Below are 25,688 nucleotides of genomic sequence, written 5' to 3'. Positions count from 1 at the left end.
ATTGAACCACGTCTAATTGATATCACCTAATTATCCCCTAACTTATGCCTTTGTATGCATGGTGGCATTTCAAATATTTTATTAATAGCAGTAAAGGTTATACTGATAAGGTATTGTCTGTCTTCAAAAAACCAAAACCAAACCAGAAAGAGGTAGAAGAAGGAAAAAGATACATCACTTTGACAAGGAAAGTCTATACCTCCACATTAGCATTTTTTTAATTAGATGGTTTCACTTAAGCTTTTAGAAGAAGCATCTTAATTAAATATTGAAAACCTTAGTATTCCCTGCTTAGAGTTGAGATTAGAATTTGGGAGTTACAGAATATGGTAATATATTATTGATAGTTATACACAGGAAGCTTTTGCTTACATAAATGAAGTGCCTTCATTACAAGTTTTATTGCTGTTTAAAATGATTTAGAAGACATCGATAGCCAGTGTATTTTCATTGATAGCAATCTACGATGAGCAATTGGTTAATAAAGGAACAGATCCATTTTATGTCTTAGTATTTTTTTCTTAAATATGGACGAGCTGATAGCAATGACAGGGCATAGTGCAAAATAGTGAAAATCTGGCACTGATTACTTACCATATTTCTCAGACATGCTAAATTTTCTGATTTCCACAACTAGCAACTACTTGCCCTAATAGTGTATAGGGCTAAACTATGGCAGTACTTTGTGAGATTTAAGATTTACTATTTACTTACATAGCAATTTCATGTTCTTTTAACCAAACTGAAGGAAGATTTATAATGAATAAATCTTTTTATTCATAATGGAGAAAAAAAAATCAGTTTTTAATTGTATTTGAAATAAAATATATTCTGCTATAAAAGACCATGACATTTCTTCAGAGACTATGAAGACACTTTATGCTACACTTGCAACAATATGTTAATGTACCAAGATACATAGATTCCTTTTTCAAGAAACATTATTGCTACCCTAACATGTTGCAATAAGTAAGCGAGACAACAACACCTACGTAATCTAAATTGGGCAAAGAAGTTATGTTGTTTAGGGGTGGGTAATTTTGCTGCTCCCTATTTTCAGAATGCTTCTGACACATGGAAAAAAATGTTTGTGAACTTGATATGAGAAGTGTAGCTTTATCTGTGATATACAAATATCATTATCTTTTGTCAACTGTTATTTCTCGAAGCTCAAGCTTTGGGTTTAGAAATTATTAACTTTGAAAATGTGGATATAAGTAACCTGATGAACTGCAGAAGAGGGTGGGAACTCTGATTTCCTGTCTTCTCTTTTACCCACTAAAAGCAATAGATCTCTTTCATGCTGTAATGCATAGTAACCTAGATAGGGCATTGTAGTGTTACTAAGCTGGTCATTTCCCTTATTGTACTGATCTAGAAGAGTAAAGACAGTAATGTGATGGTTTGCCATGGTCTATTTTTTTCATTACAATTAAGTGTACAAGAACTCAGAAGCAAATTTTAATTTCACATGGTGATACACATTCATCTACACTCTCTAGATGGATGCTACTAAAAATAATTCCTAAAATTTAGTAATATTGTATATAAACATCAGTTTTTGGAAAATGTTATGGACTTCCAATAATGGTTTGGGTTGCAAGTGACCTTAAAGATCATCTAGTTCCAATTACCCTGACATGGTCAGGGACACCTTCTGCTAGACCAGATTGCTCAAAGCCCTGTCCAGTCTGGTCTTGAACACTTCCAGGGATGGGTCATCCACAACTTGTCTGGGCAACCTGTCCCAATGCCTCATCACTTTAGCAGTAAAGAATTTCTTCCTGGTATCTAATCTAAACCTGCCCTCTTTCAATTCAAAGTCTTTCTCCCTTGTCCTACCACTAAATGTCTTTGTAAAAAGTCCCTCTCCAGCTGTCCTGCAGGTCCTCTTTAGGTAATAGAAGCTTTCTCTAAGGTCTCCCCTTTTCTTCTCCAGGCTGAACAATCCCTGCACTCTCAGGCTGTTGTCATAGGAGAGGTGTTCTGGATGTCTGATCATCTTCATGGCCTTCCTCTGGGATCCCTCCAAGGGGTTGACATCCTTCTTATGCTGGGGGTCCAAGGGCTAGATGCAGTACAAGCTAATCAACTAGAGAATAAATGTATTAAAAAAAAAAAAAAAAAAAAAGGAACCACAAAGCTCTTAAACATAAAAATCTCATGTTAGCTCTAAGTCTTTTAATTTTTCTTAGATGGAGAGGACTCATGTTTGTTGGAAACTAAGATGACATGTTTACAACCAGGCATTTTGTTTCTGATCCAGTGCTTAATAAACAGGGTTATCAAGTCAACCATGAAAAGAAGAGGAAGGACCCTCAGTCTTTGTTGTTACTCTTAACTGTCATGAACTCCTCTAAAATTTTGTGAATTAGTGGACTAATTCTTTTTAATTGTTCATTAATATAGAGTCCAGCATGCATTGTTCATGGGGGCCACACTTTTAGTTATTGTTTGAGCCCATAATGGGCATTTTTTATTCTTCATCAATATTTTTGGTAAGGAAGAATATTCTTGGATACTGCAGTAGTTTGGTGAAAATTCGTAGTCTTTTCAGTGGTGAGATTATTCCTGTCAGTTTTGTCAAATGCTAAAGGAATTGGAGATTTCTTGGGAATCCAAGAATACTTGGGACTGAATCAGTCAGTCTTTTCTCACTGTTGCTACTGTCTTGTTGGAAAAGTTTCCATGTGGGGTGAATGTGTACTTGTGCATGTATGTATATCATATGGATAACACTGTGGGGATTTCTGCGCTGTTTTGAGTCCTTCACTTGAAAACATATGTTCATAATGTTCAAAAGTTGGCATGTGATAGTTTTTATATTCTTGCTCTGATGACTTCAGTCTCCTGAGTAGATGCTGTGTTTTTAATTTGGTATGAGAATGATGTTGGTAACACACTGATGTTTGGTATTTGCCAGCAGCGCTTACCCCAAGTCAAGGACTTTTCCACATCCCAGGCTCTGCCACTGATGAAGTGCACAAAAAGCTGTGAGGGAGCATGGCCAGGACAGCTGACCTGAACTAGCCAAAGGGATATTCCACACAGGTCACCACCCGTGGTATTGTGCAATTGCTTGTTTCTAATTTGCATTTTGATTTGCTCTGTCTCTCTCTCTCTCTCTGTTTTTTAGAAAAGGAGTTGTGGTTGTGGGATGAATAAAGGATCGTTACTTTGTTTTTTAGGAGTGCCTTTCTTCTAGTACACCACCATATAAGTCACACTATAGCAAGAATAGAGGAAAACTTTCAGGTCCTCAAATCTCTTTGGCTACATAATGTTTTAGCAATATGACAACACAGCTTGATATCTCAAGCCAGGGGTGTTTGTGGTTGCAGAGAAAGGAGAAAAGTATTTAGGATGCCTGAGCATATGCAGACTAAGGTCTAGGTCTTCCAACAATTACATTGCTTCACTCTGTGCTATAGAACTGTCACATTTCAGATTTTTTTGGTGTTTTTTTTTTTTTTTTTTTTAATTCTGAGGATAAATTTGCACCTGTTCTCAGTGATTCATTATATGTGCAATTTTCTTCAAAGATCAAGGAACAGAAGGGAAAACATGTTCCAATCTGTTATGTTGCTGAAAGAAGTCTGATTAAAAGAAATATTTACTGGATTTCCAAATTTACAGAAAAAGAATACACAGGGAAAGTCTTGTGGATCTCTTCCAAGTGTTTTGTTAGGAGCTACTCTGTCCCTGTTTTTTCAGACACTTGATCCTGCAGCAGTAAATGCCTCCTATCAGGTCCAAAGAAATAAAACACCTTCTCTAAGACACTAATTAGCATTTTTTATTATTGCAGTTAATTAAGATGATAGTACTTTTATCAGTGTTGATTCATAATTTATATTAAAAAGTCAGATTTACTTCTATAATATCTTGCACTCAGAAATTGTTTGCATTTCCTATAACCAAGAATTATACTTGCAGTTACATTTTTAAATAGAATCAAAATTGCAAATAGATTTAAAATTATATGTATAATACCTTGCAAGCTCATGCCATCTTGAATGCATTTCAAAATCACAAAGCCTTTAAAATTTGCAGAAGAATAAAGTTACTATATACAAATAAGCCTGTCTTAAAAATTGGAGTAGTTTATTCTTACTTAGAGTAAAGACAGGAGCAGAACACTATACAGTTCATAGCTGGAAAAGCTTTAAATCTGTTTCAGAATTCAATATGAAAATGTCTAATAGAAGGCATTGCACTTAAGTGTATGTACTTCAAATAGCTTCCTGAGATGCACACAGATGAGATTGCATTAAAAATGATGGCCTGCTTTTAGTGTTATCAGTGATATAAGAAAATAATTACATTCACTTCTTTATTATTTTTCTTCACTTCAGATGAAATAACAAGTGAAAACCTTGACCCTAAGGGGAAACAGGTCTTGGGTAGAAGAAGTGATTTTGAATGCACCTAGTGAGCATTCTGTATAGGAGGTAGCCACAGAGGACTGGCAAACTGTGGATGGTGATACAGGCAAGCACAGAGAAACCTTCATGCATTCATTCCAACACTACCTACTTTTTGAACCTAGAGAGGCTTTTATATTTATTTACAAATAGAATTTTAGCAGCATATGAAGAAAAGTGGCATTGTGGCAAATTATGGTAATTTGCACTGATCAAAAAATAGTCACCTGAAAAATTCACCAGGAGTTCAAATGCTCCCAAAGTAGTTTAATCATCAAAGCATCAGTGACCCATGCATAACTTCAAAGACAGTAAGAGACATTTTTGTAAGAGGAAAGGGTTAATCAGGTGGTATGATTAAACACTATCAGTGGAAAAACTCTGATAATGATGCTTCAGATATAGTCAGTACTTCATTCATTGACCAAAACTAGATGACTGAAAATACTGAAACACTTCTGGGAGTGCTCATTAATAAAGATGAGAACAAAATGAAAATTATCTCCAAGTCTGGAGTGACACTCTCAAATGGAGACGTGCTATAATTTTTGGAGTGTATTTTTGCTAGCTGTCAAGCACTGGCATGTTCAGTAACAGTAATGATAAAGTAGTGTTGCTAGAAGCTAAGAAGGTCAACATTTACTATATTACCTTTCAAGGCAGGTTTTCTTTTTCCTTCTCCTTAATAAGCTAGGTAATTTCTAAACAAACAAGCCAAACATATTATATCCACCTTAAAATAATTTTCTGCAGAAGGCTAGATGAATGTTCTATTAAATTCTCATAATTCTGTTTCATTTACATTCACCTACTGTAGTCATGTCAGCCAAACTCTTCCTGGGATGCTTTTTCAAGATATGCCACAAGGAGCGTGATTTTGAGAAAGCTGAGGCACAGGGATTGTAAGCAGGGTCAGGCACTGTTGTCATATACCTGGATTTTATTTGTATTGCTGCAATAAGTGATTAAATGCTGAGCCAAACTGACTGCTTTCATGAGCTATAAAAGTCACTGGATATGTCTCATAAAAGGTCCAGACTACTGAAGGAAGAATTTGGTGCTGCTGCATGAACCAAGTGTAAGAATGCTCAGCCCTGGCACAGTTGTTACAGCAGTCTTCAGATAGTATGACCTCCTCTGGGGTCTGCCAATGACATTCAATATGGTCTGCTATACTTGGCAGTTTGTGGTCACTGAAGTTGTTACAAAAATGACCGTGCTTTTCCCAAAGATCCTCTTAATCTTGAAAAAGATGTGTTTTGTCAAGCAATAGGGGAAGAGCTTACCATGGCTGACTGCAGCCAAGTTGGACAGATGACTGCCTGACCTAGAAGAAAAAGAACGTGTGTATTTCTTATGCATTTTGTATTTTCTGTGATATAAATATTTAGCTACAATACTGTGATGCATGCCTGGAATGTTGTACATTATCAATGTGGAAAAGTAGTCATGTCATGTCTGGTTTTTGCTTGCTCCAAAGATGGAGCAGTATTAGCTGGTGAACATGTGGATGCACCATTTTGTGCAGTGATGGATTTTCAGTGTTGTTTGCAAAAGTTTGTATGTTCTGCTCAGTGAACAAGATACTGACCAGGAGTGTCTATTCACTTCCAAGAAAATGCTCCTGACAAGGGGGTACTGTGTTGAGAGAGACCCTTTACAGAGGAACATTTGAGCAAACTGGATTTGTGGAGTTACAGCTTCTGTTTGCTATATCACTTCAAAAAAGAATAAGAAATAGACTTCCATGGTAATTGTCCCAGACCAGTTTAAGAAAGATTGGTGTGATTTCAAAATCTCTTTTTTTCCAACAGATGCATTTCCACATTTATGCTATAGAGAGCTTATAGTTTAATTTCTTTTATGTTCTCACATCAAAGTTTTATAGAAATCTGACCTACAAATAATAATCTGTTTTACAAACCAAGTGTGGGATAGACAAACAAGCAGAAAGTGAGAATATGAGTGAAATGAATAATGAGAATCATTAGGGTTGGAAAAGACCTCTAAATCATTAAGTTCAGCCATTAACCCAGTACTGACGTGTTCACCGTTAAACCGTGTGTCGCCACGTGCCACAATTACACTCAGGATTGGTGAGTCCACCACTTTCCTGGGCAGCCTATTGCAATCTTGGCCACCCTGTCAGTGAAGAATATTTTTCTCATATCCAATCTAAACCTCCTCTAGCACAACTTGAGGCTACTTCTGCTCATCCAGCCACTTGCTACTTGGGAGGAGAGAACAACCCCTACCTGGCTGCAAACTCCTTTTAGGTAGTTGTAGAAAGTGATAAGGTTCCCTGGAACCTTTTTTCTCTCCAGGTTCAACTGCCCCAGCTGTAAATGGTAGGTTAAAAGATAAAGCATGTCTTGTTATGAGAGCAAGATTTGGTCAGTATGTTTACGTTTGTTACAAATCATGCTTCCAAAATAGTAAAGAACATGTAAATATGGGAAATCTAAGAAAATTAATTATTTCAGACAACAAGGCAGCAGCTTAATTAGAAATCAGTATATTATACATTGTTGGCAAGGGAGCAATGCATAATAAATATTTTCTATTAGGGCGGTGGCTACAAAACAGACTTTGAATCATCTGTTAAAAAGGTCTCATAGCATACGTGAGAGATATTGAAGTTAGCATTTTTCTCTGTTAATTGACTTTTCTAAGATCCTCTGGTTGAATGCCTTTTGGCATGTCCTGTGTTAGCTCTCTCCAGTTCCAAATTAGAGTGATGAAAGTAGTATTAGTGCTAATAATATCCTCCTTCACAATTATTTGTCCATATAATTATATTGTGTTGGTTGGAAAGGAAGAAGGGGTTTGGTTTAGAGAAATGCAAATAATATTGTGGGGTTTGGGGTGGTAAAGTGTGGGGGTGACCAATGGCTGAATCTTGTTGCTGCAATGACAAAAATGCTTTCCAAAACAGTTGCACAAAATTTAACTCTGGCTCTTAGTCTCTACACTGTGGAAATATAGGAGAAGGTGGAAGGTTAAAATTGCATTTTCTTAACCAGGACATAATTTGCTATTGTAGATTTCATCTGCTTGGATAAGTTTTCCTGACAAAGGACTCTATTTTCGTGTGTGTGTGTGTGTGTGTGTGTGTGTGTGTGTGTGTGTGTGTGTGTGTCTGTGTGTGTGTGTGTGTCTGTGTGTCTGTGTGTCTGTGTGTCTGTGTGTCTGTGTGTCTGTGTGTCTGAAGTGTTGGACAAACCTGCTCCTATAGCAGAATGATTGCTAAGGACAAGGAAAGTTGTTATTACGCACCCAGTTTCTTAATGATTTACTGACACAGAAGAATGGGCTTTGAAGAATGCAGAACTTTCCTTACTGAACAGGCTAAAAGAAAATATTTTATCATCAGAGAACAAATGCTAGGCATTTTCTATATTCCTTTCTTAGTGAGTAATATTTTGTTTAGTTATGCGATTTCAAATGCCATTTAAATGCTGCTGTTTTCTTTCCTGTAAGGTGAAGGTTCATATGCCTTGCTTTTTCAATCTTAATTTGCAGCATATTTAATACTGCCTTTATTTTATTTTCTCTTTCTTGTATTTTCTTCTTGCTTATGACCAGATCTGCTTCCTCCTTTAAGAGATGCTTTCTGCAATATATATAGATGGCAGAGTTTTTATGTCCTGGAGCTAGAGATGAATGGAGCTAGTATAAATCTGCAGCGGACAGTCTATGCTCTGCCCGTGCTGAAGAACATCGATGACGTGCAGAGGTGTAGTTCGGAGGAAAACTCAGTTAACAAGGGAAAATCTTTATGCAGTTGGCTAGCATCGTATAACCCTTGTTCATCTACGAAAGCGAGGGAAACCTCCTCTGGTCAGAAAGACCAAGCTCGGCGTTCTTTGGCTGCGTGTTGCGAGGGGAGAGATGGGGAGATTGCACCGCTCCCGCCCAGGCTGAGGCTTTAGCTTTTCGTGGGGAGGCGCGGAGAGGCGCGAGGCCTTGCTGCGGGGCGTGGCGCGGCGCCGGGAGCCCGCGGGCGGTGCGGGCGGTGCGGGACTGCGGGAGGCGCGGCACTGCCGCCGCCGGGGCGGTGCGGGGGGCGCCCCATGCGCAGGGCGCGGGGCGCCGGCCCGCCGGGCGGCTGCGGCCGGGGGCTGCTCGTCCTGGGGTGAGCGTGGCGGCGGGCCGGGGCCGCGGTCCCGGGGTGAGCGTGGCGGCGGGCCGGGGCTGCTGTCCCGGGGTGAGCGTGGCGGCGGGCCGGGGCTGCTCGTCCTGGGGTGAGCGTGGCGGCGGGCCGGGGCTGCTGTCCCGGGGTGAGTGTGGCGGCGGGCCGGGGCCGCGGTCCCGGGGTGAGTGTGGCGGCGGGCCGGGGCCGCGGTCCCGGGGTGAGCGTGGCGGCGGGCCGGGGCCGCGGCCCCTGGCGGGGCGGTGTCCGCAGCCCGCCTGCCGTCCTGCCGGGGCGGCGGGAGCGCTGCCGCGGTGTTGTTGTCTCCATGTAATGCTCGTCGCTGTGGAGCTTTCGGTGAGCAGCGGGGAGCTTCTGGTGTTCGCTTGCTAGCGCAGGGGAAGTGATGCTATAGATGCTCTATAGATGTGCTGGGAGGGGTTTTTCCTATCGTTTTATTTTACTGCAATAATTTCCTGGCACATCTAGTGGCATGTGATTCAAGGAGTCGGGAGACGTAGTACAAGAACATGAAGTGAAAAAATGTTGCAGAAAGGCTACTTTGCTCCATCTCACATCAAGACAAGAGGAGACAGCCTGAAGTTGGCTAGGGGAGGTTAGCTTGGGTGTTAGTAAGCAGAAGGTAACAGTGGTTTCCTCCTCCAGTGGTGTTTCCTGGGAATCCGACCTGGGCAGTTTGAGCAGGTAAAGAGCATTGAAGTGTTAAACCTTGGTGATGTATTAAGTTGTGGAAAAATACTAAGAACAAGGATCACCTATGGAAAAAAAAAAAAAAAAAAAAAAAAGAAAGAAAGACCTTATAAGGCTGCCTGAGCAATAAATAAATAATATGGCAAATGTTAGACAGAGAGGGATGTATGGGAATAGAAGAAAACAACATTCCATGTAGAAGAGGGACTGTGAGCTCACTGTTATTTCTTGGGAGATAGATCTTGGTGTTAGGACAATATGAGACTCAAGTTATGAGGTTGGACTCTATGAATACTCATAGAACCTCCTGGTGCTTCCTGACCAAAAGCAGAGGCATAGGGAAGAGATAGGATATGAAGTGCAAACACATGGAAATGCTTTCCTTTGCTGTTTTACCAGCCTTGAAGAATTTTAAATTTAAGGTCTTCCCTGATGAGAAGTTCAAACTTATGGTAGGTTTTGCTGTTTTCTTAACCAAGACATAGCAGTAGGATGTGTGATGTGGTCCATTTGAGTGGGCAGTTAGATTTTGACATATGTGTTTTTGTAATATGTGTAATGGAAAGATAATTATTGGAAAGGATAGAAAGAAGACAAAGCAATTCTAACAGCTGCAGGGCCAATCTACTGTTCTTGTCTAAAGAAATAAAGAAAATTCTTGGAACTGTGAGCTGTTTTCTTATAGTTACTCATTCACAAATCTACTTTGATGCAATCATGCTGCTGTGAGACTTTTATGGCATGAAAATAGGTGAAGCAATCAGTTGTTGTAAATGTTTCCAAGAAACTCACATATGTGTATGTTCTGAAGAGATGGGTTTAGCCTATTAATGACCCAACTTCATGCATCGAATGTAATATGAACATAATTATGAACAGTTGTGTAATTAGAAACAGTTTCCATCTAAGAAAACAAACAAACAAACCAAACAAAAAGCCCTACCCTCCCAAACAAAGGAAAAAACATTCCTTCATTAACCTGCTGTATGGGCAATTACTGGTTTGTGCGTTTGCTCTGTTGTTGCAATAGTGAGGTGCTGCTTCATTTGTGTGTGCTTCTTGCAAGTTTTGAAGTGCAAAATCCAAGGAGGATGCCATGGAGTAAAGCAAGTCTCAAAGTAAAAGTACATGTTTTTTAAATATACCTTTGTAAGTAAGGCAAATAAAAGTTATTTTAAAACAAAGTCGTTTGTTTCAAGCAAATGCTTGTATTGATGCATAGGCCTGAAAAATGGAAAAATTCAACAGAGTAGTTGTCTTCCTCCTCCTTTCTCCTGCCCTCCTCACCCCCGCTTCCAGTGGAGATGTGAATTTATTTTAAATTATGGAATGTTATGTTTCTGTGTTTATAGGAAGGGACTGTCCAGAGGTCCCTCAGAGCAGTGTCTCTCTGGAAAAAGTGGAGTATCTCTTCCATCAGTTTTTGCAAGAAATGTTCAAGAAGCCATTGACAATTATACCTGGTATACATGTACTTCTTAAATAATACTTAATTAACTCACTTTTGACTTAGATATTTCCAGATTGGAGTTATTTTCACTAATCATTCTTTCAATAATTCTCATGGATAATACTATTGCACAATATAATGCAGTATACAAAATGACCTGACTTACTGTTTAAAGGGTTTGAACTTTATTTCTGGTTTGTGATACGGATTTAAGTATTTTAAGACCTATAGTAAAGGGTACTAATTAGATATGGAAGGGAAATCAGGCTTCATGATTAAATTGAAATCATGCTCACCAATGTTGCAGGTTAGTTAACTTTCAAGAAATTTTATTCCAGATGACACTGGTTAGGATTTGCCTGCACATCCAATTACTACTGCTCTCCCTGCATCCTGGGGTGGGTGGTAGCTGGAAGGGTCCAGCTAGAACTTTGCGGGCTTGAGTTGCTGTGGCTCAAATTTTAAAGTATACCAGATTTAGCAACATAAAAAACACTGCATAGAGACATGTAACTCGGTGCTATTTGAAACATCTGTAGAGATCTTGTGCTTAGTTTTGCAAAAGTTTTCTTTTGGTACCTTCTAATGTGAAAGCATTAAAGAAGCTTATATTATCTTTCATCTGTTTTTCATGTGATCACTAGCTGATGTGAAGAAACCAAAATAATTTGTTTGAGCTGGAAATATAGATACATGCATATTATTATATTCAAATACATACACACATATATATGCATATTTTAGAGTGCCATACAGTTGCAATGGTGTATATACATGCAAATAGAAGGAATTGACTTTAATGTAGTAAATAGTACTAATAGGTACTAATAGGAGCATACTTCAAAATATCTGCTTGCACCATTTACTTAATTAGTTTCTCTATTTTAAAGTTGTTTATACAGAAAATAATTCTGTTCTTCATTTTAATTTGTCTTCTTTTCAGTGAGACACTTTCATCACTTTCACCTAGTGGTTGTACAACACCCACGGAGTTGAATAATTCTTGGTCTGGAATAAACAGCTATACTACTAGTTTGTCTACTGAAAGAAGTTCGATTTACTCCTGGAGGGATGATGTATGTCACAGAAACTTTTACAGTACCCCTTTCTCTAAATATTGTAGAAAATATTTTTTTAACTGATGTTGGACATGCAGCACCTCATCCATAACAGCCTCATGAATAAGTGTATTAATTGAATATTTAGAAAATAGTTTTAGTTGCATGTTGGTATTGGTGCAGCTAATATGTAACAAAGGAAAATGAAATAAAATGATAAATGATGAAGTTGGGGAAAACAAAGCTGTTTTACTGAAGAAGGTAGGCTTAGGTTTCTGAGTCCAAGCGAATAATAAAACATGTCTTTTCAAACACCGCATTGTGCAGGCAATGTCTAAATTGAACTCTTCTCAGTGTTTTCAGTTATGAAGTACATGCATAAACATGCATAAAAATTTCCCAGTTTTGGTAAATATTTAGCTCTTACATTAGCTCCGTTATTTTTTGCAAATGTAACAGTAGGACTTCTCTCTGCATCAAAGACTGACCTCTAAAGCATACCTGGTGCAGGCTGGAAGTGTTAAATAAGTGTTGCAATTGCTGCCATTTTAATTTCAGAAAGCTTTCTGTGGCTGGTAGTGGTAGTTCTGCCACTCTTTTTGCATAATGCCCTAATCTTTAGGGTACTGACCCCATCTGTCACTGCCAGCCCTTCATGAGAAAGCCTGACTCTGGATATTATAGTAACCTGTGTGAGAGTTATTTTCTCATTCCTTTCCAGTATGATCCCTCCTGTACCCTGAAGTACTCTGAGGCATTCAGCTGGAAGTAAACAAGCATGATTTGGGCCTTGTTTTTAGTGTATCAGTTTTTATAGTGTATCAAAGTATCTAATGTAAGTGGCAAATGTCATTACAAACAGTGCCCAGCTGAGGAGCCCTCAGCCAAGTGCTTGTCTCCATATCACTGGATAAAATCAGGCATTTCTATACTATTTTCATTTGTTTCTGTGTTAACTTAGTCTTCAGTTGCACTGATTTGTAGGTTCAGTGAAGAAGTGTGGTAGGGCATTTGTCACACTGACAGCTGTATCCTAAGCCCTAGACTAGATCACACAGGCATAAGGTGCTCCCTCTTTACCCTCTTAGCTGTTGTACTTAGAAAGGAAAACAAAGAGTACTTCTTGAAAGAGCATGGTGCCCTGGGTGCCAGAGATGCAGTGTGTGTGCTTTACATTGGTACAGGGAACAACCTGGGAGTCCAAACCAAACAACTTATAACTGTGGTTTTTTTTGTTTTTTTTTTTTATTATTATTATTATTTTTTTTAACATGGGCTAAATTCTAGGCAGCTGTATGTTATATTAATGTCAAAGAAATACAGTCTTTTTGCTAAATCAACTTGTTCCAGACAGCTATCTGGTGTTTTTTTTGTTTTTTTTTTTTTTGCATTGTGGTATATAAACTGTGTCCAAAACATATAGTCTGAACATGCATTCTGACATGCTCAGCCAAGTTGATTCATGTTTTTCTGTTCTTTAAATATCACAGAAATTTTAGTATACATGCATATTTGCTAACAACTATTAACTTAATAATATATAGGAATTTGATAAAGCCAACACACAGAGAGTGCATCAGTTATTTTTGGAGATTGATGAAATGTTATTTGAAGGAAAAGTGACCTCCCAAACAGAGAACCTGAAGGCAGAATGTGCAGATTGGGTTGAACAATTTCCTCATATAAGGTAAGGAAATTCTTGCTAGTAGTAGTTTTAATCAGTTACCATTCTAATTTGAATTTTTGAGGTATCCTCTTATGGTTTGGGCATCAGCAACACTTGTACATTCAAATCTGTATCTCTGGGACTGAGCTGTGCCATAGCTGATCAGTAAATCTGGGCAGTGGTGCTTTAGCAACTGATGCCCTTTATTTTGATTAATAAAATTATTGCAGGCAAAGTTGCTCAGGAATTATTTTATAATTTAGTGTGTATTTATTAGAGTTGCTTTCACCTTTACTCTTTTCCTCTCTACATTAAGCATGTTGGAGTTTGTGCATTTTCTGAACTTTACCAGTAGCCTTAACTTCCCATGTAAACAGTTTTGATTAGCACTTTTACTCACATCGCTGGATACTGGAGTTAGATAAGTGAAGGCACAGCAGATGTTATTTGTCTTCTGCATCCATTTTTAAATGTATCTTACAGACTTTCTTAATAAGAAAGGCAGTGCGTTTACTTTTGACTGGCTTTAGAGCAATCTAACAAGTTTTACTATTTGCTCTTAAAATTTATCAACTAGAATCTCATCTTGTGTAAATCAGCTTAACTTTAATGGCTTAAATAATATGCAATATTAAGGTAATACACATGGCTTTGGCCCCTCAAAGCAGATGTAAGTTGTGCTTTTACATTGTCTACTGTTTGCAGGTTCTTGTATTCCAGATATTTGCATGTGGCTAAGATTTACATCTATGACACTGCTTGTTCTCTCCTTTTTATTCAGGGTTCTGGGAAAGCAACTCCTCGTGCCAAAGGATGAAGGCTTTCAGCATTTTCAAAGCAAAAATGATGCCCATGTAGATACTAAGTGTGTGCCTGGCCTCCTTGAATGTACTGGTCATACAAAGGAGTATGTTAATTTTTTTAAGTTTTTGTTTTGGTCTTCCCTCTTCAGAAACATGTATAAATATTACTTCTGTAATACTGAAACATGTATAATTAAAGTATAAAAAAAGGATAATTAAATATGCACTTTCTCATTTCTTTGAATGTTTAATTCTGATTTTCTTGATATTTTTTTCAGGCTCTGCATCTCAGGCTCTAAACTGATACCAACAGTATCTCCAATGCATACATCACTGGATTCAGGTTCCACTAGGATTTCTGCTTCAGATTCAGCTGTGTATTCCTTCCTGGAAGAAGAAATTTACGATGAAGATGGAAAAATAGAGGAATATCTTGCCTATGACAACAAGGAGCTGTAAATAACAGATATATGTATTTTTGAAAAATGTAATGAAAAATTATCAATGAACTGAGTCAGGGTTCCTAAATGGTGTTTCTCTTCTTTAAGATACAGTTCTTTCTTTCCCTGTGTTCAGTAGCACAGTGATCAAAACACTCACTGGGCATGTGGAAGATTACCTATGTTGTCATTCTAGTGGTTTAAAGCTCACATCTCCCATTTCAGATGAATGTCTTAACCACTAGTTGTTTTGAGGTATTTGATGCATGGAGATTCAATAAAATAAATATTTAATTTTGAGATGGGGTAGAATGAAGGAAGGCATCCCTTCTCCCCAAGTGAATGCCTTGAGCATCAGGTTGTTTAGTGTCATTACACTGTGCTGTCATTGTCTGCCCTGATGAGTCTTAAATTCTTTCTATGCCAAGTGTAACAGCTTTGTGAGGAGAGCTGTAGGTTACAGCCTGCATTTAGAGCACTCTTGTGATCAACAAGTCATTCAGTCATCTTCTTGAAAGTGCAGCCTAGATTTCCTGCGAGTGAGTTGAATTTTCCAGCAGCTAGGCTACTTGGGTGGATGAAAGATCATCATGTGCTGTTTTCTAAAAGACCTCTAAAAGGGGAAAGCTTTGGTAGGACTCATTGGGCACAAAGCACAGCTTTTTGTGCTAAGGCCTTATGCACATGCAGAACAAAGACATGGTTGTTCTGAAAACCTGAGGAACCTTTTAGAGACACTTTCAGTGTTCTTTTTGAAAGAGAAGGGTGGGATTGCTGCCTTTTAAGGAAGTGTTTAGGTTTAAGAATACTTTCAGTAGTTTTCTCTCTTTAATAAATAAGCAAACTTAATTTGGGAGGGAGACTTGTCTGAAGGTATGTTTCTCTCTTTTGTCTCCTTCATATGGTTATTGTTTCCTTCAGTTCTAAAATACCTTGTTCTCCATAACTAAAACGTTAGCTGTTATAAAGCCTGACAGGAGAATAGCTTGGTCATTTTGTGAGTTGGACCAATCAGCCACATCTTACATACAGTTAAGAATTATGCAGTGTGGCTTGAGGAAGAAGCGAAGAAGTGTCAAAGAGAAGAGAAACGGAGGTAGTAGAAACCAGTAGGAGTTTGGAAGCATCTTTTTGATCTCAAAAAAGCCCCCAAAACCCCCGCTCCTTAGAAAAAAATACAATGGTATAAAAAAAGAGAAAATAGTTAAAACTTTCATCCTGAGAGGGTGTATTAGAAGACCAAGTTAGGAGATGTTGCTAGAACATGTTTCCATAGAAACAGAAGAAACAGCAAAAAAAAAAAAAAAAATTAAAAAGCATAAGTGTTCTTACTGTAGTGTATAGGAAGAAGGTATGTGTAAGGCTATGGGCTCTACTATTCTTGTCATACTGCAGAAATCCTTTAAAATTATTTCATCTTTGGTTAATGGTGGGAAATTGGAGATGTGTGCAGGTACACAGGGCATGCTGAGAAAGAAATTTTCATGTGAGAGTCCTCTTGACAAATATAACAGATGTTGTTGCCTATGTTACTGTAAAAAACATAGGATTTAGTCTCAAATGACTACGTGCCACATATAAAACCTTTTCCTAGACCTGTAGATCTTTCTGTTTTAATGCCCTGATGGGATTTAAAAAATTTTCAATGGCAAGCAAATGAAAGAGAAATCAGTATATATGTAATCAGTAGAAATGTATTTAATAGGTTCTCTTCCCTTAGGTGAATTTGAGTTTTAATTTTTTGCTTATCTCCAGCTGAATTCCTTTTTGTCTATATGTATGTTTCTCTATTGAGGGAGGGGGTGGGGTGGGGGGGGGAAGTCAATTCCCATGGGAATTCTTTTGAATTTGTTTCCTTTACTAGTGAGGATGAGATTTGGGAACAAAAGAAAATGCATCTTTCTGAGAAGAGGTGTAAGCGTGGCATTCCCCCTGTTTCTCCCAATGCCTGTATCAAAGATGCTGTGGCTTCTGAAGTGTTTGATTATATCTGGAGCAATGTGATTGGAATATTGGAGGAGCTGATTAAAAAAAATTGGGAAAGTAGTATCCCAGGTATTTGATATTTTCATTTGAAAATATGGTATTTGTTGAATCTAGTTTAAAAAAGTCATCCTTCCCTATCTGCTTAAATTAATCCAATATTCCAGTGCTGTAGAACGGTAATATATGTAACGCCTTGCCATGAGAATGTGCACACCCACATGCACCTAAAATAAAACTTTCTTCCTAATTTTCAGGGAGTTTTGCATGAGAGGTGCAAAAAGAAAAATAGTGACTGAAATATACTGACTGAAATAGCTTCATTGTGAGAGAGCATGTTTAAAAAAAATATTAATCACTGGCTTGAAGATGTAAATTGATGCTGTTAGTCATCATTAGTTAGGGGATCACTGACAATATGATCTGGAACCTAGGAATCAGAGTCTCCTAGTCTTCATTGCTTAGGCCTTATTAGTAGAAAAAACCCTTGGGTAGTCAGAATGTTAAAGTAGACAGTCTTGCTGATGTGCAGGAGTTCAAGACTTCACTATAGGATGAAGAAGAGGTGATGCATGTAGTTTTATTTTATGTTTCATATTCTAACAAACTAAAAGGAAAAGCTAGGGAAAACAAGTGGAAGTGAAAATCTATTTAGTGTGCATGTGTTTTCTTTGGAGGCTGAGCGAAATTTCAGGTTTTTCAATGTATTTTAAAAGGACAGAAGTAACAGAAGAATACCTGAGGGTGGGTCTTGGAAGTTACCTCTAATGTGAGGTACACTTGACCTCAAATATAAGAATACAAAAAAGTAAGAAATGGCAAAATTTCTCTGAATTCTTGCACCATCAGAAATTAATATTTCAGGATATACTGTAATTTAAAAGTTCTTTTGACAGTACAGGTGGATTGTTTAGCTCTCCATATTATAGTTTAGGGAAGATAATCTAGCAGTATTGTGATAGGTTTGTCCTTTTATATTTTTAAAGGTCATATAGCTAGTACTTAAACTAGGAAGGAAAAGAATTTGGGTTTATAATAGAAATAAGATGGTAGCATATACCCAAAATGAAACACTGTACAGCTGCTGTCAAATGAGGCTGGTATCAATAAGCTTTTAATTATATATAAATATAATTAAATAAATAAACACACACAGACACACACACACACACACACATATATATATATATATATATATATATGGTTGGTGGTTTTTTTACTACTTAAGAAGGAAAAGCTCTGGGTATTTTTAGACAGCATTTCAATACAATTAGTTGTATTTTCTTAAACAACCCGCTCCAAATCTACCTGTATAGATGAGTTTAGTATGTCAGTGTCAGAGAAAGCATAGACAAATGGAAATGCTTTCAAAAACCCATAATTTATATTAGATTTTTAATTAGCACAGAAGCATAAAGCTATGTGCAAGTCTTTATTTACTGTGTAGTATTGTTTGAACCCAAAGAAATGATGGCTGGTAAACATAGAAAATACTTCTTATTCCCTTTACTTTTCTTGCTGTTGTGCAGAATGTGACCAACAAATAGAAAAACTCAAAACTGTTACAGCAAAACTGCCACATTTGCCAGTCATTCATATTACAGCAGATGCTGGGACTACTCCTCTTTCCAGAGGCTCTGAAGCACAAAATATATCTTTTGGGGCTCTTTCTGTTTCATCACAGGTAAGAATAAAACAAACCTTTCTGTCAAATGTTCTTTTTTTTGTTCCTTGGACACCTTTTTTTCAATTTTGGACAATCTTGATCAAAACTTGAAAAGGCACTTTTTCTTTATTTTCTCTTTTATTTTCTTTATACCAATTAGGGGTACTTAAAGTCATCTGATTTAAAAATAGGTTTAATTCAATGTTTGTTTTTTGTTTATTTATACTTGTTTTTTTTTGGTGGTCCTTAAAGTTACAATTTATCACTAAGTTATTGCTGCCTTGATTGGCAAAGTCTTGGTTAAATTCTATTCTGTCCTTAAAAACTAATTCTGCTTTTATTGTGATCCAGAAATTTCTTCATGGTAGAACTAAGAAGACAAATTGGGATATGAAGTTGTAACTTGAAGTGCTTTTCTCACAACACTGCGACTTTCAGACTCTCCCATTGCTTCATGTTTTCATTGCCTCTTGTGAAAGGGGATTCTGCAGTACATCCACCAGCACACTGGCACTAGGCCTTACCTGTCTTTGTAGAAATTCATGTTTATATTGATAAAATGTCCTATTTTGTCCTGCTTGCTGTTTTCTCCCTCTGTTTTTTGATTTCTTGATTAATGTTTTGTACATTTTTTTTCCTTTTTCAGCCACTGTTTCTGTTTGGGTTTTTTTCCTCCTGTCTCTCACTACTGAGTTCAAGTGACTTAATTTTCTTCCATTGGCTCTTCTTCCATGCTCTTTAAACAGTGATATAAGGAACACATGAAAGATAGCATGGCAGTCTTGGTTCTCCCCATAGGTGTGCTTTGTTTTGAAGCAGTCCCAGCTGCCAGGAGAAATAAAATGCTTTGATAAATCATGCCCCATTGCTGAGGGAAAATGGAAAGTTTGAAGAATCAGACTCTGGCTTCAGCTGAAATTTATATTGTAAATCAAGTTGAAATTCAGTAACTACATTACACAAGTTGTGTTTATAAAATTCTGTTGAAGATAAGCAAAAGAAAAAAGCATTGTTGCCCTATCTACTCCTCAGAATTGTACTGAACCATCTTAAAAGAAACTTTTGTAAAAAACAAGTAAAATACCTCTTAACTATGTGCTTTTTGAGACCTTCCTTCTAAAAAAGTAAAGGTTAACACATAGTTGTTGCTTTTAATAGGTTTACCGTTTCTCCAGCAACTTCTGTAGTGATTTGAGTGGTGTGATGACAATTCAAGCAAAACCGCTCCAACAGAGGCATGCTGTCACAGCAGAAAAAACACAGTAGGTGACATTGACATTTTAAAAACATAATTCACATAATGTAAAAATGTCTTGCAATTAAAAAAAAACAAACTATAAAAAAGGCAGTGATCTTGTGTGATATTGTAATCACTGATAAGCTAGTAATTTGCAGAGGTAGAAATGATGCACTGTTAAAACCTTGTTTTTCTTGATCCTAATGCCTTCTTTCTTTCTCTTTCCCTAGGAATGAGCAAGAAGACAAACAGTATAGCAGTGCCTCCAGCACTCCAAATTCAGCACATGCTAGGTTGGGGAGAATTTCTGATAACAGTGTTCTCTCATCATCTCTGGCTCTGCTGACATCTTCTAGGAAAGTACCAAGGTTACCTGCTCTCACCTCTGACCAACCCTGCTCAGAAGTTCCTAATATGTACAATGATGAAATCCTTACAGGGACAAAATTGTGAGTTTTTCATTTTATTCTTTTCTTTTCTCAGAACTTTACTAAAATTTCACCACTGAAGGATTTTGCAAATTACCTGAGAAATAACCCACATTAATTGTAGAATTTAGAGGGAAAAAGAAAGCAAGCAGAGCCATGATTTTTTTAAGGAAAGCCATTTGTTTTACTTCTTTATTGCTGTATTAGATGCTGTTACTTTCTGTAGCAGAGCTTTATAAAGAAATGTACTACTTAATAATTTCATGCTACTTCAATAAAGAAGGCTGTAATGTGAATACTCCTAAAAGAGGAACCCTTAAAATTCTGTAGGGTTGGCAGCAGTTTATCTTTTGCTCGTGTGCCTGCAACCCGGAACAAGTTACCACCAATAAACTCTGAGCCTGTTGAACAACACATTTCAGTACCTCGAATGCAACAGAGCCCTGTAAGTTGTGTTCATTGTTTTACTGGTGAAGAACTTCAAGATATTTAGAATTAAATTATTCTGTGTCACTGGTTGAAATGAGTAATTTTACAGCTTGTGTTGGTTAGTATTTAATACATAGTTTTAACATGCTAATGTGTGTTATACTGGGATGCAATTACAATGCAAGAAAAGGCAGTTCAAAACCTTAGGCCATAGACAAATTATAGTGGAAAGACTTTTCTGACAACAGAAAAACTTGTTTAAAAAAAAAGCTAAAAAGAACCAACCAACAAAATAACAAGATAGTAACCTTGCTCTTCTATGCATCTGGATTTAAATAGCTCTTTTCAGTGTTTTATTCACTAATGTTAGTTTATAAGAATTTGAAAACTATGCTGACTGAAGTAGAAAATTATAACAACTGAAAAAAGCCAGAGGTTATATTGGTGAGTTTTGAGGGTTGGGGAAGTAATAAATCACCAGAATGAAAGTAAATTAGCATGTTGATATATTAATATGCCAACATAGAAAAAGTCTTGCATTTGTTTAAAAAACAGGCAAACACTTAAATTGATACTTTTGGTTATTGAAAACATATTTTTCTTATATTCCTGTGAACTTTTGTATGTCAACAGAAAAAAAATATTTTAACTTACTCAATTGCTGCATTCTCTTTATGCTCTTTTTAATTCTCTCAGCATCAAGAACAATATGCTCATAGCAGAGTGTCAAGTGCAGTAGCTGGCAGGACAGAGCAACAGCCACTCAGAGAAAGAACTCTTACTGTTGATCAATATACAAGACCCAGCACAACTCATACATTCAGGGTATGTTACAGTGTAAGTGGAGACACGGAAAAAGGGAACAGGTTTTCTTTCACGCCTGCTGTTGTTTTACAGAAGGTCTCCTTTCAGAGTCTCTCCTGACTTCTGATGTACAGGGATTCCTGCTACCTGAGGGATCCCTGAGAAGAGAGGAGGATGCTAAAAGTCTTGGGGAGGGTGTGGGACTGTTGTATGAGAAAGAATTTTTTTCAGGTTTTGAGGGAGTGTGTGTGCTAGAAGTATGCAGTTTTAGTGCTGTTTTGGGCTTTGCACTTTGGTAGGATCCAGTCTGCTGGACTAAATCATAAAACCATAATCAAACCCTTTCTGTAGATAAGTGTATCTCACTAGCTAAGAGTATATATTTCCTTTTTACAGAGAGACACACCTCAGAAAAAGTCACTGACTCCTGTGGATTTTGTTAACCACAGAAGGACTGGTCAAGGATTTTTGATAACAGGTAGGCAAAGGAGAATGACTTGAGAGGTAAAAGGCCAGCAAAACCTATTAACCCATTATACTGTCAGAAAGTATACTGCTTAGGGAGAGCCATCTCTGCATAAAAGAAAACCAGATTTTCTTAGTAGGATTTTTGAGTTCAGATTGAAGCTTCTTTTCACTTGTTCTGAGGGAATCCTAACTCTTATGGGTAGGAATCTTGTGAAGCTTCTTTTTCTTGTTATGACGTGGCAGGAAAAGAATTCCATCTAATCATCTCATCTTTTCTTTTTTCTTGGTATTTTGTCATATTTACAACTATAGCAAGAGAATGTAGTGCACAGGCTAGATATTTATGTAGCTGCTAGAGTAGTAACATGGGTGCATGTTTGGGAACTGTTCAGAACAAATTTTATTTTAGGTCTGAAGAAAAGGTAGATTTTATTTCTTCACACAAAAATTTTATTTTTGTGTGAAGAAAAAGTAGATTTGAAAATGTGCATTTTTAACAAAATTATAAAGCTCTCATAAAAAATTTCAGTATTGATTTGCAAGTCTGTCTTGAATTTACAAGCCCAAAAAGAGAGCAACCCTATGTAACTCATTTTGTTTCATTTTTACAATGAAGTTGACTAGCTGGTTCCTGGTGCATTTGAGTTCTTATAAGTAATCTTTACTTGTTTGGAAGTTCCTTAAGTTTAAATAATTATATCATTGACAAAATTATATAACAGGTGATGTAAGAATAAGGGCAGGTTAGCAAACATTGATCTGAGCACATTGGTGGAAGTAACTCATATATAATTTTGGAGTGTCTTTCAGAAACTACAACAATTAACAATGTTTTATATTTTCCAGGTACACAGAATTACTCCAGATCCTTTCAGAGAAATCCTCTAACCTCAAAGAAGAGATTTCAGATTGCTTCTTAACCTGTTTTAGGAAGAAACAGAAACCCTCTGCACTGATTGAAAGACTGAAGCACTAAATATGCCACTTAGTATCTTGTGTAACAAAGAATGTATGCATATGGTAGTGTCTGCTAAGCCTTGCAATCCTCAGGATGCCTGCATTACCTTCTTTTAAAATTATTTGACCAGAGCTTAGAGTAAAAATTATAGCAAAATTAAATAAACGGTTGAGGTATCTGCTCTGTTGGCAGTATCAAGAGACTGTGGCTGCACTTTCTTCTCAGGCATTCCTCCTTTTTATGGCTTTCCTTGGGAATATTTTTCTACCTATCAAATAAGATGCATTTAGAACATAAAAGTGCTGTTCCTACTTATTTTTGTTTCCTTAAAGATGTTCTAGTCTATCTAAATATTAGTCATATATAAAATTTAAACTTTTAAACAGAAGTTTGCAGTACTTCCTCTTTAACTGCTATGTTAACATTTCTTCATTTTTCAGTCTGTCTGCTTATTATTATATTATTATATTTTATCTCTTAAAAGTATCTGTACCAGCCTTTTATTCTTTCTTTAATTCTTTTGAAATCTCATTTTTTGCTGTTCTAATCATCAGTAACTGTGGGAACTGCTGGGATAAACTTGTTTATAGCAAGTAATGTTTTTCCTGCTGAGCCAAGAGTTTATAGATGCTGAGAATTGAACCACATGCTGACAAATCTCCAAGACCATTCCCACTTTTTGAGATTTCTTGCACAAATGAAGAGAAGAGCAGAACAACAAGCTTCTGTGGCTTAAAAAGAAGGATTTGTTAATTACCAGAGCAGCAATGGATTGCTCTCAGATGGCATGAGAGAGGAAGAGGGATGTTTGCTGTCTACCAGATGTATTTTAACACTTCTCCCTTTTGGTCAGTTTTTGGGCACCTGAAAATTACTGGATATCCTGATAATCATTGTAGACTCATTCCAGATTGGAAGGGACCTCAAGGATTATCTGGTCCAATCTTTGCTGGCAAAAGCACAGTCTAGAAGATGGCCCGTCACTCCGTCCAGCTGAATCTTAAGTCTCCAGTGCTGGAAAATCCACCACTTGCCAAATAATGGAGAGATTATTCTAATGGCTGTTTATTCTCATTGTGAAAAATTTTCCTCTTGTGTCCATTTGGAATCTTCCCAGGTGTAATTTGCATGTATCACTCCTCACTTTTCCATATGACTTCTTATGAAAAGGGAATCTTCATCTTCTTAGTAGACACCCTTTAAATACAGGAAGATGTTGATAAGATGTGCCTAAGCTAATTTTCTCCAAGCTGGACAAATCCACTTTTCTTAGCCTTTCCTCACATGACAGGCTACCCAGTAATTTGGTCATCTTTTTTGCCCTTTACTGCACCTTCTCTACCCTGTCCACATCTTTCTTGTATAGCAGGGATCAAAACTGATCACAATATTCAGGTGTGGCCTGACCAGAACTGAGTAGAATGGCATAGTTACTTTATCTCTCCTGGCATTGATGCAGCTATGTCTTGTATTGGCTTTCTTTGCTGCAGCAACAAATTGTTCACTCACACTGAGCTGCTTGTCCACCAGCACCCCCAGGTCCCTTTCATAGACCTGTTCTCTAGTCAGGTAGATCCCCAGCCTGTGCTGCTCTCCTGGATTATGTTTTTCCATGTGCAGGACCTAAGGATATTTGTCCTTACCGAACTTCATAAGGCTCCTGTTAGGCCAATTTTTCAGCCCGTCCAGGTCTTCCTGCAGGGTCACTCTCCCTTCCAAAGTGTCCCTGCCTCACTCAGTTTGGCCTCACCGACAAACTTTATCTGGGTACACTTGATCCCATAATCCAAACCACTGATGAAGGTACTAAACAGTGTCACCCAGCATCTTTCTCTGGGTGACTCCACTTGTGGCAGGGTGAGAGGGAGCAATTTCCCACCACCCTCCCGGTGTGGCTGAGCGGCCAATTCCCCACCCACTGCATGGATCACACATCCACACCATCACATCCACATTTCTGTAGGAGAAGACCATGGGAAACCATATCAAAAGTCTTGGAGTTTTCCAGGTAGACAATGTTCAAGCAGGTTAATTTGTTGTAAGAGACAATCAGATTTTCCAAGAACACTTTGTCCTTGGTCGATCTGTGCTGGCTTTTCCTAATCGTGGGGTCCATTTGACTTGTAACAGCACCAAAGAAAATTTGTTCTGTAGGTTTCCCAGGGACTAAAGTAAGACAGGTGGGCCTATAATTTTCTGGATCCTCTCTGAAATCCTTCTTGTAGACAGGAGTGACATTAGCCTTCTTTAAGTCTTCTTGGATGTCCCCCAAATTCCACAACTTAAAAATTATGGAGAGTGGCCTCACAGCTATATTGGCCAGCTTTTCTTGGTTGGGTACTATCAGATCACATCAATGTGTAAAGGTCAAGCTCCTGTAATAGTTCACATACCAACCCTTCCTTCACAGATAGTGGGTCTGTGTTTGCATCAACCAGGATTTCTTTTTTCCCAAGGCTTGGTGCTGATTAAAGAGCAAGGGTGAAGAAAGTGTTGAGTACCTCTGCCTTTTCAGTCTTGTTGGTGACTAATTCATCTATCCTATTAAACACAGGCAAATACTTTCCTTCTGTTTCTGCTTGTTTACATACCTGTCCTGGTTTCAGCTGGCATGGAATTTATTTTCATCCTAGTAGCTGGCACAGTGCTGTGTTTTAAAGTGTTATGAGAATAATGTTGATTACACAGTAATGTTTTAGTTCTTGCTAAGTTGCGTTTGCCCAACATCAAAGACTTTTCAATGCTCCGTGCTCTGCCAGTGGGAGGGTCACAAGAAGTGAGGGAGCACAGCCAGGACAGCTGACCCCAGCTGGTCATACCATAAAGTCCACACCACAGAAGGCCCTGCTCAGTATAGATGGGGAGTGGCTGGGAGGGACTTATTGCTGCTTGGGGGTGGACTGAAGTTAGTGGATGGTAAGCAATTGTTTTGTATAATTGCTTGTGTTCCTTGGATTTTGCTCCTCTCTCCTGTTTTCCTGTTTTTATTTTACTTTATTATATTTCAATCAGTAAACTTTTCTTATCTCAA

The 25,688-nt window shown here is 37.7% G+C and overlaps 1 protein-coding gene across 3 annotated transcripts; it reads left to right on the top strand.

Moving 5' to 3' along the window:
- Positions 1-8,484: 8,484 nt before the first annotated feature.
- On the top strand, positions 8,485-25,688 carry FAM149A (family with sequence similarity 149 member A). Of its 3 annotated transcripts, none has more exons than XM_077782868.1 (14): positions 8,485-8,559; positions 10,620-10,730; positions 11,661-11,793; positions 13,320-13,462; positions 14,223-14,348; positions 14,523-14,699; positions 16,549-16,739; positions 18,197-18,351; positions 19,492-19,595; positions 19,801-20,019; positions 20,329-20,443; positions 21,124-21,252; positions 21,628-21,709; positions 22,546-25,688. In XM_077782868.1, the coding sequence occupies exons 1-14, from the start codon at positions 8,498-8,500 to the stop codon at positions 22,617-22,619; spliced, it is 1,821 nt and encodes a 606-aa protein (XP_077638994.1). In that variant the 5' UTR covers positions 8,485-8,497; the 3' UTR covers positions 22,620-25,688. The 3 variants fall into 3 exon arrangements, 2 of the variants coding, with proteins under 2 accessions (XP_077638994.1, XP_077638995.1); XM_077782869.1 differs by lacking the exon at positions 8,485-8,559 and adding an exon at positions 8,648-8,668; XR_013339888.1 differs by lacking the exons at positions 20,329-20,443; positions 22,546-25,688.

The sequence above is a fragment of the Lonchura striata genome, chromosome 4 (assembly GCF_046129695.1).
Source record: "Lonchura striata isolate bLonStr1 chromosome 4, bLonStr1.mat, whole genome shotgun sequence".
NCBI lineage: Eukaryota > Metazoa > Chordata > Aves > Passeriformes > Estrildidae > Lonchura > Lonchura striata.
This window is presented reverse-complemented; position numbering and strand designations above follow the sequence as displayed.